The sequence below is a fragment of the Podarcis bocagei genome (assembly GCF_964188305.1).
Source record: "Podarcis bocagei genome assembly, chromosome: 12".
Taxonomy (NCBI): Eukaryota; Metazoa; Chordata; class Lepidosauria; order Squamata; family Lacertidae; genus Podarcis; species Podarcis bocagei.
Window position 1 is genome coordinate 58,528,253 of NC_138137.1, and position 15,137 is coordinate 58,543,389.

At 49.4% G+C, this 15,137-nt stretch overlaps 2 protein-coding genes and 1 pseudogene across 5 annotated transcripts in view; 1 reads left to right on the forward strand and 2 right to left on the reverse strand.

The window, feature by feature from the left end:
* Positions 1–15,137, forward strand: part of LOC308569721 (uncharacterized protein) — a 198,718-nt gene that overhangs the window by 27,055 nt on the left and 156,526 nt on the right. The window lies entirely within an intron of this gene.
* On the reverse strand, positions 244–2,658 carry LOC308569593 (polypeptide N-acetylgalactosaminyltransferase 4-like). The gene has a single exon (XM_081163711.1). The coding sequence runs from the start codon at positions 2,641–2,643 to the stop codon at positions 916–918; it is 1,728 nt and encodes a 575-aa protein (XP_081019837.1). The 5' UTR covers positions 2,644–2,658; the 3' UTR covers positions 244–915.
* On the reverse strand, positions 9,838–10,339 carry LOC308569726 (protein mago nashi homolog pseudogene; annotated as a pseudogene). The gene has a single exon. The product of its transcript is annotated as a protein mago nashi homolog pseudogene (transcript).

Below are 15,137 nucleotides of genomic sequence, written 5' to 3' on the forward strand. Positions count from 1 at the left end.
ATGCAGATTGTATTTTCTCCTCACTCTGCTTTCAATAATGAAAAGCAACATGAACTCAGGCCTGTTACTACTCTGCAGCCTTCTGTAACCTAGGAGGTGGATTTAGGGCACAGGGCCTTGGGGGCCCCACAACTATTATTTAGAATCGAGCGCAAGGTGGGAGGGAAAGAATTTTGGTATAGCACAGGGCCACTGCTAACCTGGTGCCATTCAGGTTGTCTACAACTCCCATCAACTCCAGCCAGCACATTGATGGGAGGTTTCTCCCACTTCTTGGCCAAACCACCCCATTAGCCACGAATTATGCATATAGTTAACTCAGACATGGGGGAACATGTGGCCGTCCTGTAGTCGCTGGACCAAAACTCCCAACAACCCCTGTCAACATGGCAAGAGTTGATGGGAGATTTGATCTATCCAACACCTAGAGAACCACAGCTTCCCTTTCTCTGGCGTAACTCGTATTAACGTTATTATCTGTACTGTGGCTGCGTTTGTATTGATTTCAGCCCCCCCCCCCCCGTACAGTAACACGTAACATAAACGTTCAGTAATCTGCAGTTCTAACCAAGGCCACCTTGTTCCCAAAGTATTACAATCACACACACACACAAATTATAGTTGTTCCCTTTTAAGTGAACACCTTAGGATCCACCTGTCCAGATATTGGACAATGACTCTCATCAGCCCCCGCCAATGGGAGTTTAGAATAAAAGGCACTTCAGATAGCAAGTCCCCAACACCCTGCTTCTTCACAGTCATTCACTGTCATTCCCAAACCTGTTAAAAACCCTTTTAGAAGCTACCTAAATCTGGCATTAACAGTTAATGGGAAGACGCGCTAAGCCAGACTTAGTGGGAATACACACTAAGTCAGCTGGAAGTAGTCTTGGACAGAGACTCCCAGACCAATTTCTATTTTTCGAACTTCCACAACTGGTTTTTATCTTCTGCGTTGCAGGTCCTCATCTGCACGTCAGCCCGGCCTTCGGCAGTGCGGTAAGCGCTAAGGCACTTTGCCGAATGAGGGTGATAAATGGTCCCGTCTTCTCTAAAATGCCACACGATGTTTTCTGGGATAGCGGAGCCGTCTTTCGGGCAGTTCCTCATGCCTACAAAATCCTTCTGGTCGGGAACTTCGGCACACAGCTCCGTCACGGAGTTGAACCGGATCTCCTTATTCGATGTGTACTCAAAGAACTGGTTCCCTCCTTGCCCGTGGCACCCAAAGAGGTTGACGTGGGCGCCAGTCGGGTTGTGCTCCGGAGAATTGTAGTCTAGGCACTCGGAAGAGATGCCCACGCTGCGGATGGCTCCGTGCCAACCGGTGCGGTCCTCTGGCACGTGCAAGTTTGGAAATATGTTCTTCAGGTACCAGTCGAAGTTCTGGCACTTCAGCCGCTGCCTCAAGAGCTTCCTTTCTGAGATGTCTCCGTAGTTCTCCTTCCGTGCCGGGGGATTCCTGTTGTAGAAGTGCTCTTTATACCCATCCATCCACACTTCCGCTGCCCGCGCCGTGTTCTGGAGGAAGTTGGGCCTGGCGTAGGGAGCGCGCTTGGGAAACACATGCCCCACGTGCGAACAGGGGTGGATCTCCAAGATGCCCCCGCATTGCCACACCCGAAAGGACAGCTCCAGGTTCTCTCCTCCCCAGACGTCCATCCCCATGTCGTAGGTGCCCAGGTATTCGAAGTACTTTTTGCTCACGGCAAACAGGCCCCCAGCCATGGTGGGCGACCTGATGGGATCGATTTTGGACTTGCGCCTCTGGCGCTCGTAGTCAGGGACGGAGTGCCACTGGAACGTCAGGCGCCAGTCGAAGCCCCCGATCATAGGCTCGGCCGACTGCATGTAGAACTCGAAGGTGTTCCAGTCGATGGTGTCGATGACGGGACAGACGACGGTGCTCATGTTTTCGGCGATCCTCTCCAGCAGCGGCTCCAGCCAGCCGGGGACGCACTCGCAGTGGCAGTCGAGGAAGGTGAGGACGTCGCCGGTGGCGAAGGTGGCCCCGATCAGGCGCGCCCGGACCAGCCCTTCGCGCTTGTTGGTGCGGATCAGGCGCACCCTCTCCAGGCCGCTGACATACTTCTCCAGTTGACCCTTGAGGTAGGCCTTGTCGCTCAGGTCGTCCACCAAGATGATCTCCTTCAGCAGGATGGCCGGAGAGGTCTCCAGGACGCTGTGGACGGTGCGCAGCAGCGTGGACCAGGCCTCGTTGTAGAAGGCGATGACCACCGAGGTGGTGGGCAGCTGGCGGTAGCGGTAGGCCTTGGCCTTGCACTCGGCCATGCGCCCGTCCTGGATGTGGCGGTGCAGCGAGATCTTCTGGCTGAGGAAGACGTTGATGGCGTACTGCTCCACCAGGGCCTCCTCCTCCTTCTTCTCCTCAGGGCTCAGCTGCAGGTGGGCAGGCTTGCCCCACTCCCCGGGGGCCGAAGGGTCCGGCGGCGCCTTCTCGTAGACGGGGCGGGCCAGGTCTTCGGGCCGCTCCGCCCCGTCGGAGAAGCGCCTCTCCCCGGCCGGGGGCGCCTGCAGGCTGGCCAGCGACAGCGCCACGGCGAAGAAGGCCACGGCGGCCAGCAGCGCCAGCGCCACCGCGCAGCCCCTGCCCGGGCACGGGCCCCTCCGGAGCCGCCGCATGGCGCCGCCTGAGGGAGAAGGCGAACTTCGAGGGCGGCGGCGGCGGTCTCCTCAGGGGCTCCCAGTTCCGGGCTCTTTCCTTGCCGGATACGGAGCACCAAACTCCGAGGAGGAGGAGGCGGAGGAAGCGACCCACCCCCGGCCGCCTGTTCCTCCGCCTTCGCCGCGGCTCCTCGCGCCTCCCCGGGGCCAGGGCGCCCAGCGGTTCGCTCGCAAAGTTGTCCTTTAAAGGGAGGCAGAGGAGGAGGCGGCGGCGGCGAGCGAGGAGCTTCCTTCCCCTTCGGCCGTCCCACCTCCGGGCAACCGGCCACCTCCGCTCGCCTCAGCCGAAACGCCGCGCGCCCTTTCCCCGCCGCGCGCCCCGGCCGGGGGAACGCGGGCAGCCGTCGGGCTCCGGCTGGGGAAGAAGGGGCGCTTGAGGGAGGGGAGAGCGGCGGTGGTGGGGCGGCGGCTGGGGGTGAGGGGAGGGAGCCCCGGTTTGGGCAGGGCGGCGGCGGCGACGGCGTCCGCCTCGCGTGGCCGGCGGAGCGCGAAGGAAACGCGCCCCGTCGCGGCTGCCTTTACGAGGCGGCCGCTTGGAGAGAGAGAGGGGGGCCCTTTCTCGGCCCTACCTGCCGCGGTGGGCGGGGACAGAGGGGAAAGGGGCGGGGCCACAGCCCGACCCTCACCTTTTCCACGCTCCCAGGACATTCTATACAAGATCTCAAAGTAGCTGTTTTACTACAAAGGAATTTCAGAAATAGACTGGAAAGAGAAGCTGCTGAATTGCAACTCATTACCAAACTTAAAACCATGGAGAGACCTGGTTTGAACAAAGACATTGGATTCTTATCCCATTACACATGATTTCTCACCTCCTCACCCCTTGCCTTTTCCTGTAAGACCTATTACAGTCGTTAAGAGTCGTCAACAGGCTCATCTCAGCTATCTGCCAATCTCCCATTCCTACCACCCTTCTGAGTAATACCCCTCCCCACCTTCTCTATATAGAAGGATCTGGATCTGGCAACTTCTGTTTCAGTGTATCTGAAGAAGTGTGCATGCACACGAAAGCTCATACCAAGAACTAACTTAGTTGGGCTTTAAGGTGCTACTGGAAGGAATTTTTTACTTTTCCACGCTGCTAGCATCGCCTGCTTCTTGGGAGAAAAGCAATGACAAACCTAGACAGCATCTTAAAAAGCAGAGACATCACCTTGCCAATGAAGGTCCGTATAGTTCAAGCTCTGGTTTTCCCAGTAGTGATGGATGGAAGTGAGAGCTGGACCATAAAGAAGTGAAACTTAGCTCAGCCAAGGGTTCAAAGAGCCACAAAGGATGACTTTAAACCCTGAGCAAGATTTCATTTATGAATCTCTAGCCAGAATTAAGATTGCCGGAAGAAATGTCAACAACCTCAGATATGCAGATGACACAACCTTGATGGCAGAAAGTAAAGAACCTTTTAATGAGGGTGAAAGAGGAGAGCTCAAAATATGGTCTGAAGCTCAACATCAAAAAAAAGATCATGGCCACTGGTCCCATCACCTCCTGGCAAATAGAAGGGGAAGAAATGGAGGCAGTGAGAGATTTTACTTTCTTGGGCTCCATGATCACTGCAGATGGTGACAGCAGCCACGAAATTAAAAGACGCCTGCTTCTTGGGAGAAAAGCAATGACAAACCTAGTCAGCATCTTAAAAAGCAGAGACATCACCTTGCCAACAAAGGTCCGTATAGTTAAAGCTAAATGACTAAACAACAACAGGAGCAGCACCACCGGGGAGCTGGAAAGGGACCCCGCAGGTCATCTAGTCCAACCCCTCGCCGTGCAGGAATCGCAACCCTGGACTACCTGGCGCCCTTGCCATAGGAGCCAACTCTTGGGGGCCCCCGGTCCTTGTGCCCCCCCCCAATAAAATATTTGAGGCATCTTGGGGGCTCCTAAAGTTGATGGGCATTGCCATTCAGAGAGAGAGACGTCATGTGTCACGCCATGTGATCGATTATGTTGGGAGTGGCTTCCCTGCCCCCCCCCCCAATATTTTATTCAAGTTGGCACCCCTGGTCCCAGCTTAGTCCTTGCAAATGATTGCTTATTGTGGTTTTGCATGTTGCCCTCTGCCCTGCACTTTGAGAGGAACTTTGTTGTTGTTGTATTAGAGACGTACTTGCCAGGCAAAAGAACTTGAGCCGTCAACGCGAACTTCCTCTAAATGCGATTTTCCAACGCCGTTTACCTTCCCACTGGAGCGGTACCTATTTATCTACTTTCACGTGCTTTTGAACTGCTGGGTTGGCAGGAGCAGGGACCGAGCAACGGGAGCTCACCCCATCACGGGGATTTGAACCACCGATCTTCTGATCAGCAAGCCCTAGGCTCTGTGGTTTAACCCACAGCGCCACTCACGTCCCTCAGGCCACCAACCTAGATGGCTTTAGAAGAGAATTAGACAGATTGATGGAGGAGAGTGCTATGCCCTGCCTTCCTGGTCAGAGGCAGTCGTGCTTCAGAATACTAGCCCCAGGAGGAGAGAGGGCTTTGGTGCTCAAATCCTGCTTACAGGTTTCCCCATTTGGGCATTTCGATGTCCACTGTGAGACCAGCTGGACTAGAGGGGTGATTGGCTTAATCCAGGAAGCTGTTTTTACGAGAAAAGGATGCCCTGAACTCACTTTCACCATCATTTTTATCACTACTCTTTTTATCAGGATTGGTTTGAGAAGATATTGAATTATTTGGGTAGGTTTGTTTGAACAATTTGGAGCAATTAAAATGTTAAAAGTTAAACCTTGTGGAGGAAGTAGTGTTAAGGTATAGAAGTGTACATATGGTTGATTTGAATATGTTATTATTGAATATGTATATTATTGAATATCTACAGTGGTACCTCGGGTTAAGAACGTATTTCATTCCGGAGGTCCGTTCTTAACCTGAAACTGTTCTTAACCTGAAGCACCACTTTAGCTAATGGGGCTTCCCACTGCTGCCATGCCACCGCTGCGCGATTTCTGTTCTCATCCTGAAGCAAAGTTCTTAACCTGAGGTAATATTTCTGGGTTAGCGGAGTCTGTAACCTGAAGCGTATGTAACCGAGGTACCACTGTCTATTATTGAATATGTATACCCAATGTATCAGCCACCTGGGGGGGGTTCCCCGTTTGTGTTTTGGTGGTCGGTAAAAAATAAAATATATATATAAAAAATTAAAAAATCATTTTTTATCACTGCTCTTTAAAAATCAGAGCAGCTGACCAGGCATGTCTGTGGTTACCAATTGTCTTTTTTATTTTTATTTTTAAAATACTTTTATAAAAAAAAATCATTTTTACAAAAAAATGGTGCTTATTCCTGAGCTAATATGTCAGTAGCAAAAGACCGAAACTTATTCCTATACTCATAATAGTGCAAAGATTTAAGTCAGTGTTTAAAATCCAAAATGCTTCTAGAGTCATTTCTAAACCATTTAACATTTAAAAAAATCTCTTAAGTGGTATACAGAAATACAACATAAAAAACAATATGTTGCCAAAATTCCACAATTCTATATAACTGGAGATGAGACACCATGAAACAGTATGATAAAAACAGGAATTCAGTAATAGCGGGCCAATCTTACGAGTCAAGGAAGGCCTGGGCAATAAGATAATGCTGCTATTTAAGTAAAGGTAAAGGGACCCCTGACCATTAAGTCCAGTCGTGACCAACTCTGGGGTTGCGGCGCTCATCTCACTTTACTGGCCGAGGGAGCCGGCATACAGCTTCTGGGTCATGTGGCCAGCATGACTAAGCCGCTTCTGGCGAACCAGAGCAGCGCACGGAAACGCCGTTTACCTTCCCTCCAGAGCGGCACCTATTTATCTACTTGCACTTTGACGTGCTTTTGAACTGCTAGGTTGGCAGGAGCAGGGACCAAGCAACAGGAGCTTACCCCGTTGCGGGGATTCGAACCGCCGACCTTCTGATCAGCAAGTCCAAGGCTCAGTGGTTTAACCTACAGCGCCACCCGTGGCCCATCATGCTGCTATTTATAGCATGACAAATAATGCTACTGATATGATACACATTCAAAGTATTTCCTCTCTTTCATCAGAGTTGGCAAACTTTTTTCCCTCTAACACATGGGTAGGCAACCTAAGGCCCGGGGGCCGGATGTGGCCCGGTCACCTTCTAAATCTGGCCCACGGACGGTCCAGGAATCAGCGTGTTTTTACATGAGTAGAATGTGTCCTTTTATTTAAGATGCATCTCTGGGTTATTTGTGGGGCATAGGAATTCGTTCTTTTTTCCCCCTTCCAAAATATAATCCGGCCCCCCACAAGGTCTGAGGGACAGTGGACTGGCCCATGGATGAAAAAGGTTGCTGACCCCTGCTGTAACATATCAGGAATGTGGAAGCCCTAAAAGGCCTCGGTCCTGTATAGCTGAAGGAGCGTCTCCACCCCCATCGTTCTGCCCAGACACTGAGGTCCAGCGCTGAGGGCCTTCTGGCGGTTCCCTCCCTGCAAGAAACAAAGTTACAGGGAACCAGGCAGAGGGCCTTCTCAGTGGTGGCACCCGCCCTGTGGAACGCCCTCCCACCAGACGTCAAAGAAATAAAGAACTACCTGATATTTAGAAGACATCTGAAGGCAGCCCTGTTTAGGGAAGTTTTTAATGTGTGACATTTTGATGTATTTTTAATCTTCGTTGGAAGCCGCCCAGAGTGGCTGGTGAAACCCAGCCAGAGGGGCTGGGTACAAATAATAAATTATTATTATTATTATTATTATTATTATTATTATTATTATAGTGGAAGGAGTTGTAAAGCTCAGAATGTCAGTTGCCTGTGATAGAGGGGGAAAGAGGATAAATCTTCAATGTGTGCTTCACAGCTGAAGTTGTGGCCACCTAAAGGGTTGTCCCCCAAAAGACCATGAACGAACACAAGAACATTAGGTTGCTGGATCAGGCTGCTGGTCCATCCATCATCCTGCTGTCACCTGGGCCAGCCAGATGGCCATTATGGCGAACCTGCAATCTGGACTTAAGCCCAATAGCATCTCTCCCCCCTGTAGTTCCTGTTATGTACTGAAGTTCTCACCCTGGGCCAGCAGGGGGATACTGTAGATAGTTATGCAAATAAGGGATCGAAAGTGACATTCAGTGATTGGATAGTTTTAGAAAATTGTTACAGTTACGTTGTACTGGAGCTCTATATAAGCAGGCTGACTGAGCCCTTCAGTTCAGTTCTGTTCTGGCCTGTGAATAAACAAGAGCTGTTTGAAGAATCGCTGCGTCGTCTGATATGTTCACCCACAACGTAACAGTTCCCAGCATCACAATCTATGCCACAAACGTCCACAAGGCAAAGACTCTAAGCTTGTGTCTGCAGAACGGGCTAAAGCAGCTGAGCCAGACTAGATCACAAGGGAAATTGTAACCCGGGCATAACTCGAAAATCACGCTCATTAAACTGGTTTTGGCCTCAGGGCGCTGAATCGAAGCAACATTTCCCAGCTGAAAATAGATTTACATTCTTGCATCTGCCCTGCTGATTCACAAGGAAGCCTTTTAACTCAGCTGTTAAATCATCAGCTGCCGAAGAAAAGCCCTGTTGCCAATGAGTTATTACTAGAATGTAAATATAATAAGGAGAGAGACTGAAGCAGGGTGTTGACAGCCTATCGCGGCTAATAATCCTTCATTAGAATGAGTTTTCCAGGAAGCACTGAGCTCAGATTTAATGGAGTCCTTTACAGAACCCTTTTAAATCAGGAGAAGTAATTTAATTTGCATCACTCAAATATTAACGGCATTGCGTATATTGCAAACATATATTACTAAGATAAGTATAGGGAGGGGGAGAACAGTTAAACTGATGCTAAACAGCAAAAAAGGGAGAAAATTATGAAGCATATCAACTTGAGAACAATAATTGTGCTTGTAATATGTCCTCGAGAAAAAAATTATTTCCTACTGTGTAGCCCGTTTAAAATAAGAACAAAAAGTGTGCATGGCTGAACCTATGGAACTCACTCCCACTGGCTACCAACCCGGATGGCTTTAAAAGAATATTAGACAAATTCTTGGGAGGAAAGCAATGACAAACCTAGACAGCATCTTAAAAAGCAGAGACATCACCTTGCCAACAAAGGTCCGTATTGTTAAAGCCATGGTTTTCCCAGGAGTGATGTATGGAAGTGAGAGCTGGACCATAAAGAAGGCTGATCGCTGAAGAATTGATGCTTTTGAACGACTAAACAACAACAAAAGGCTAACAGCGGCTGGCCTGTGCCTCTGTGCACAACAGGAGCCAGCAATGCATCTGAATGTCAGTTGCTAGAAACCACAGGAGGCGTAGGGATTCTTGTGCCCAGCTCAGGTCCTCTCAAACCCTCAGTGAGTCAGGGTCTTCTCCTACATTTGAAGATAGGCTCCAGTGGATGGACCAGACAAGACTTAGAGTGGGTCCAACAGTCAGGAAGGCAATTCCTGCATGTGCTATAGAGGGAGGTGAGGGGCAGATGGCGCTCATGGGAAGGAAGACCATCTAGGAGAAGGAAAACTCTGATCCTAAACCTCCGCTGCTTTGAGAAAGGCTTTGGCAGTGAACTCTGATGAAAGATCTGTACCTTCTGCTTTGGAGGACATCTTGGGAAGAAGAAAACCCATGGTTGGCCACGGTGGGAACAAAATACTGAGCTAGATGGGCACCCTTTGGCCTGATCCAGCAGGCCTTCTCCTCCTCCTCCTCCTCCTCCTCCTCCTCCTCCTCCTCCTCCTCCTTCCTCTTCCTCTTCCTCCTCTTCTTCTTCTTCTTCTTCAAGCTTTTTAGCATTTATTAAATTCACTCTGTAAGGGACGTGGGTGGCACTGTGGGCTAAACCACAGAGCCTAGGGCTTGCCGATCAGAAGGTCAGCGGTTCAAATCCCTGCAATGACGGGGTGAGCTCCCGTTGCTCAGGCCCTTCTCTTGCCAACCTAGCAGTTCGAAAGCACACCAGTGTGAGTAGATAAATAGGTACCGCTCTGGCGGGAAGGTAAACGGCATTTGCGTGTGCTGCTCTGGTTTGCTAGAAGCGGCTTAGTCCTGCTGGCCACATGACCCGGAAGCTGGACGCCGGCTCCCTCAGCCAATAAAGCGAGATGAGCGCCACAACCCCAGAGTCGTCCGCGACTGGACCTAATGGTCAGGGGTCCCTTTACCTTTACTAAATTCACTCTGTAAAAAAACCTGACACACATAAAACCAATAAAAGATAAGGAATGGAAAGTGATCCCACCAAAATAAACCTTACAGTACAAATTTAAATCCATACAATTTAAATTGGCTTAATCTTGAAGTGTAATCCAATGAGACTGAAGACGAGACACTTGAGGTCCTGGACAAGGTAGTAAAACACTCTTAGACCTTCTGGATCCTTGGACTGATTTACATCAATAAGAGAACCAATTTTTGATGTGATAAAAGATGTGTGTACATCACCAATTACAATTTCAAGCTCCTGCCGGCCAACTCTGCCAGGAGGCGGCCATAAGGCATCATCTTCTTTCGTGATTTCACTGTCATCGATTATCCTCTTTAGCTCTTCTACCACACATTTGTGTACGCAGGCTTCTTTTCTGATCATGACATCATTTTTTTAATTGCTGTTGTTTGCATATCTCAGTTTCCTGTCAGTGCAGAACTTGAACTCGTGGCCGAACTTCCCCTTGTGCCCAACACAATAACGCAGATAGAAATCGCTCTCCATGGCCGCATATGCCCCACTGGCCCATCAAGACACCAGCCTGCACGGCCTCCAGCAGGGTCTTCTGATGTCCTGATGTTGACATGTTGGGATCCTGCGCTGCATAAGGCTCTGTAGGTCAGAACCAACCTGAAATATACTCAGAGTCGAGAGTGGACTTCATGCTCTTTATTCAGCTCATAGTGGTGAGGAGGGAATGGAAGTCCCCTCAAAGTATCTGCTTTATATACATTATTTACACAATGGGCTGCACGTGATTGGCTAATTCCGGAATTCTCCTGTAGGCCAATCAGGTTGTGGATTCACTTCCACCTGGAGCTGGATTGGGTGGCTCCTGCAGACCAATCATACTGCTGCATTGTTCTAGGACCAATCAGACTGCTGCATTCTGAATCCTATTGTTCTAGGACCAATCAGACTGCTGTATTTTGGCTCCTATTGTTCTGGGACCAATCAGACTGCTGTATTTTGGCTCCTATTGTCTGGGACCAATCAGACTGCTGCATTTTGGCTCCTATTCAACTGAGTACATAACACAACCCTTTGAATTGTGCTGGTCACCTGGTGTTTTGCACTGAAGAGCCTAATTTCTCTTTCCCTAACATGCCCACGTTCCCACCAGAGGGTGCTAAATTCACGAGAAAAGCATTGCAGATCCTCTCTTACATTGCTCCTGTTCGACATGTGAGTGACAGATCAAGAAAGCAGCTTGCGCCTCTGCCGGCATGCAGGCTAGAGCCGCTGCAAGCTTTAGTGCATTAATCAGATTCATTCGCCAAGGCGGCCCTCCTGCACAAGCTTAGCTGGCAGTAAGTCTGACTAAACTCAGATAGGACTTATTTGTTCTGAGCTGGCATGCATAGGATTGCAATGTTTAAGAAGCAGTGTATTAAACAACAACAAAAGTGTCCCCAGTTATTCAGGAAACAGGTTTTAGTTTTTAAATACGCACATTAAAAAAAAAATATTGACCACCGTCTTAAAAGAGACACTACCTTAAAAGCAGAGACATCACCTTGCCGACAAAGGTCCGTATAGTTCAAGCTCTGGTTTTCCCAGTGGTAATGTATGGAAGTGAGAGCTGGACCATAAAGAAGGCTGATCGCCGAAGAATTGATGCTTTTGAATTCTGGTGCTGGAGGAGACTCTTGAGAGTCCCATGGACTGCAAGAAGATCAGACCTATCCATTCTGAAGGAAATCAGCCCTGAGTGCTCACTGGAAGGACAGGTCCTGAAGCTGAGACTCCAAGACTTTGGCCACCTCATGAGAAGAGAAGACTCCCTGGAAAAGACCCTGATGTTGGGAAAGATGGAGGGCACAAGGAGAAGAGGACGACGGAGGACGAGATGGTTGGACAGTGTTCTCGAAGCTACCAATATGAGTCTGAACAAACTGCGGGAGGCAGTGGAAGACAGGAGGGCCTGGCGTGCTCTGGTCCAGGGGGTCACGAAGAGGCGGACATGACTAAATGACTAAACAACAACAACCTGTGTCATCTTCCAAGAACAGACCAGCATGCTGGCTGGGAGGGACTGATGGAAGTTTATCTGTTATTTCTTATTTATTGCATTTACATCTCACTTTTTCCTCCAAGGAGCTTAAGGTGGTATACATGGTTCTTCTCCTGTTCCTCGTTTAATCTCAACAACAACCCTGAGAGGCAGGTTTAGGCCAAGAGGCTGTGACTGGCCCAAGGTCACCTAGTGAGTTTTGCGGCCAAGTGGGGATTTGACCCCTGATCTCCCAGGCCCAAATCCGAGGTGCTGACCAGTGAAATCCAAACAGTTTGAATCTCTACTCAGCTGCGACTTGGGGGGGAAACCCCTCTCTCAGCCAAAGTTTACTATAATATTACTGTCGGGTCTTTGGAAGGCTATGGGGATGAAAATGCAATATACAGCATTGTCTGGTCCAGGGGTCTGCAACCTTTAAGACAAAAAGAGCCACTTGGACCCGTTTCCGAAGAAAAAAAAAACTGGGAGCCGCAAAACTCGTCATTATAAAAATAACTTTTTTGTCACTTTTTTATTATTTCTTTGTTTGACCCCTCAGAATTGCTCCTTCTCATAGAAATAAACGTTAAATTAACAAGTTACCTTTTTTTGTGTGTGTGTTCTTCACTCCCCTTCAAAACAGTGACCAGCGTACATGCCCCCTTTCAATGCAGTGACCAGCGTACATGCCCCTTACAATGTAGCGGGCGGGCGGGCGGGAAGGTGATGTCGGGACAGTGCGTGACTAACGCACGCACCGCCCCCATGCGACGTCACAGCCAGTACAGCGCCCGCCATAGTGGGGAGTGTCGGGGCGCACAATGCCCTCCCCTCGCTAGTATCCGCCCCGGAGCCGCAGTAAAGGTGTAAAAGAGCCACATGCGACTCCAGAGCCGCGGGTTGCAGACACCTGGTCTGGGCGTATCCTCATTCTGCCCCAAAGAGAATCCAGAACCAGAACGACTCAAGCATGTCACTCCAGCTACTCCCAAGTAGACCCATTAGATGAATTGTGAAGACATGTAAATTACAAGGGAAGTAATAGTACCACTGTATTCTGCTCTGGTCAGACCTCACCTGTAGTACCGTGTCCAGTTCTGGGCACCACAGTTCAAGAAGGACACTGACAAACTGGAACGTGTCCAGAGGAGGGCAACCAAAATGGTCCAAGGCCTGGAAACGATGCCTTATGAGGAACGGCTAAGGGAGCTGGGCATGTTTAGCCTGGAGAAGAGGAGGTTAAGGGCTGATATGATAGCCATGTTCAAATATAGAAAAGGATGTCACATAGCAGAGGGAGAAAGGTTGTTTTCTGCTGCTCCAGAGAAGCGGACACGAAGCAATGGATCCAAAATACAAGAAAGAAGATTCCACCTAAACATTAGGAAGAACTTCCTGACAGTAAGAGCTGTTTGACAGTGGGATTTGCTGCCAAGGAGTGTGGTGGAGTCTCCTACTTTGGAGGTCTTTAAGCAGAGGCTTGACAACCATATGTCAGGAGTGCTCTGATGGGGTTTCCTGCTTGGCAGGGGGTTGGACTTGATGGCCCTTGTGGTCTCTTCCAACTCTATGATTCTATGATTCTAATTTCAGTGGAGAGTAATCTGAGCAGGTCTATACAGTGGTACCTCAGGTTACATATGCTTCAGGTTACATACGCTTCAGGTTACAGACTCCGCTAACCCAGAAATAGTGCTTCAGGTTAAGAACTTTGCTTCAGGATGAGAACAGAAATTGTACTCCGGCGGCGTGGCAGCAGCAGGAGGCCCCATTAACTAAAGTGGTGCTTCAGGTTAAGAACAGTTTCAGGTTAAGTACGGACCTCTGAAACAAATTAAGTACTTAACCCGAGGTACCACTGTACTTGGATACAATCCAGAATAATTTGGCTGTTTTTCAGATTTCGCAAAATACCATGTCCTTGGCTTTAAACAAGAAACATACCATTCTCGTGGGTTTTTGAAAAAAACAACGTTTCTGGTTGAATAAAATAGAAAAAGGAGGGGGAATAGTTCTTATAAGTGCGTGGAGGGTTAGCAGAAGAGGTCAGATTACATCTATTTGCGGGAATTTGACCTTTGTTATACGATGGCCAACAGAGTCCCATTCACCAACGAACATTTTTTTACTCTATTTGCTGGAGGAAAAGGAGTAGGTAGGAAACGTACTCCCATTCCTCTTTCATATGTAATTCCTCTCTGTGTACTCCTGTTCCTCTCCTTAATGGGAGCACCATTTTTAGACTGAATGGCAGAGAAGGAGCTCTGCCAAATCTTTTGTAGGGTTAGGCAGTCAAGAGGAAACTTCGAGAACAACACCCATTGTGGGCAACCTCTGGGGTGGTCTTATTTATTTGTGGGTGTTTTCAGCGACGTCACTGGGGGTATTTCCAGACAATCTGCTTATTGACTCTCCTTCCTGATTTGCTCAATAATAATCATAATAATCATAATAAAATAATAATAAAATTTTATTCACATCCCTCCGTCCCCAGCCAAAGTTGGGCTCAGAGCGGCTAACAACAATAAAACTAACACAACATTCTAAAATCAATTCTGTCAGGGATTTAGGAGCAGAGGCAAGGCCAAGGGAGGAAACAGAGAGCGAAGGGGAGGAGGCAGAAGAAAAGATGAGTGATGACGACGACCCGAGATCTCCTAGTCTTTCCAGTGAATCAGAGGATTCACAGAAAGGAGCACCAGTGGCCAGGGCAAGGGGGGAGTCTAGGGGGGCACCCCAGGAAGAGCCAGAGGGGACTCAGGGGAGAGCAGTTGGAAATCGGGACCAGCGTCACCGCCAGGGAGCAGGGAAGAAGAAGGGAGCCAGGGGGCAAGCGCTGGCAGCTCACCACAGGAGGGAGGGCATGAGTCAGGAGTGGCCACACCTCCATCGGGGAGCGAAGAAACGGTTAAGAGGAAAGTGGAAGGTTGGGCGCGCGCGCCAAGTTCAAATGCAGAGGAAGGCGGCGCAGTAAGCAGCCCGGAAGGGGAACCAGGTCCTAAAGCCCGGCGCAAGGAGGCAGGAGGGTCCGGGTCAGCGTCAGAAGAATCCAGGAAGGAAGAAACCCCGGGGGGTAGAGGGACCCAGAGGAGGACAGTCAGGCGGAAAAGGTGGAGCAGGGCTAGGATATTAAGTTGGTGCACAAGGGGCGGAGACTCAGACGGAGCTTCGCCGATCTAGCTACTAGACGTAGAGTTGCGCGCAGCAGCGTGAGAATGGAAACTGCTATTCAATAAAGACTTTTACTTAATGATCGCTGGCTAGCGTGATCCTCTGTGAGCTAGGAT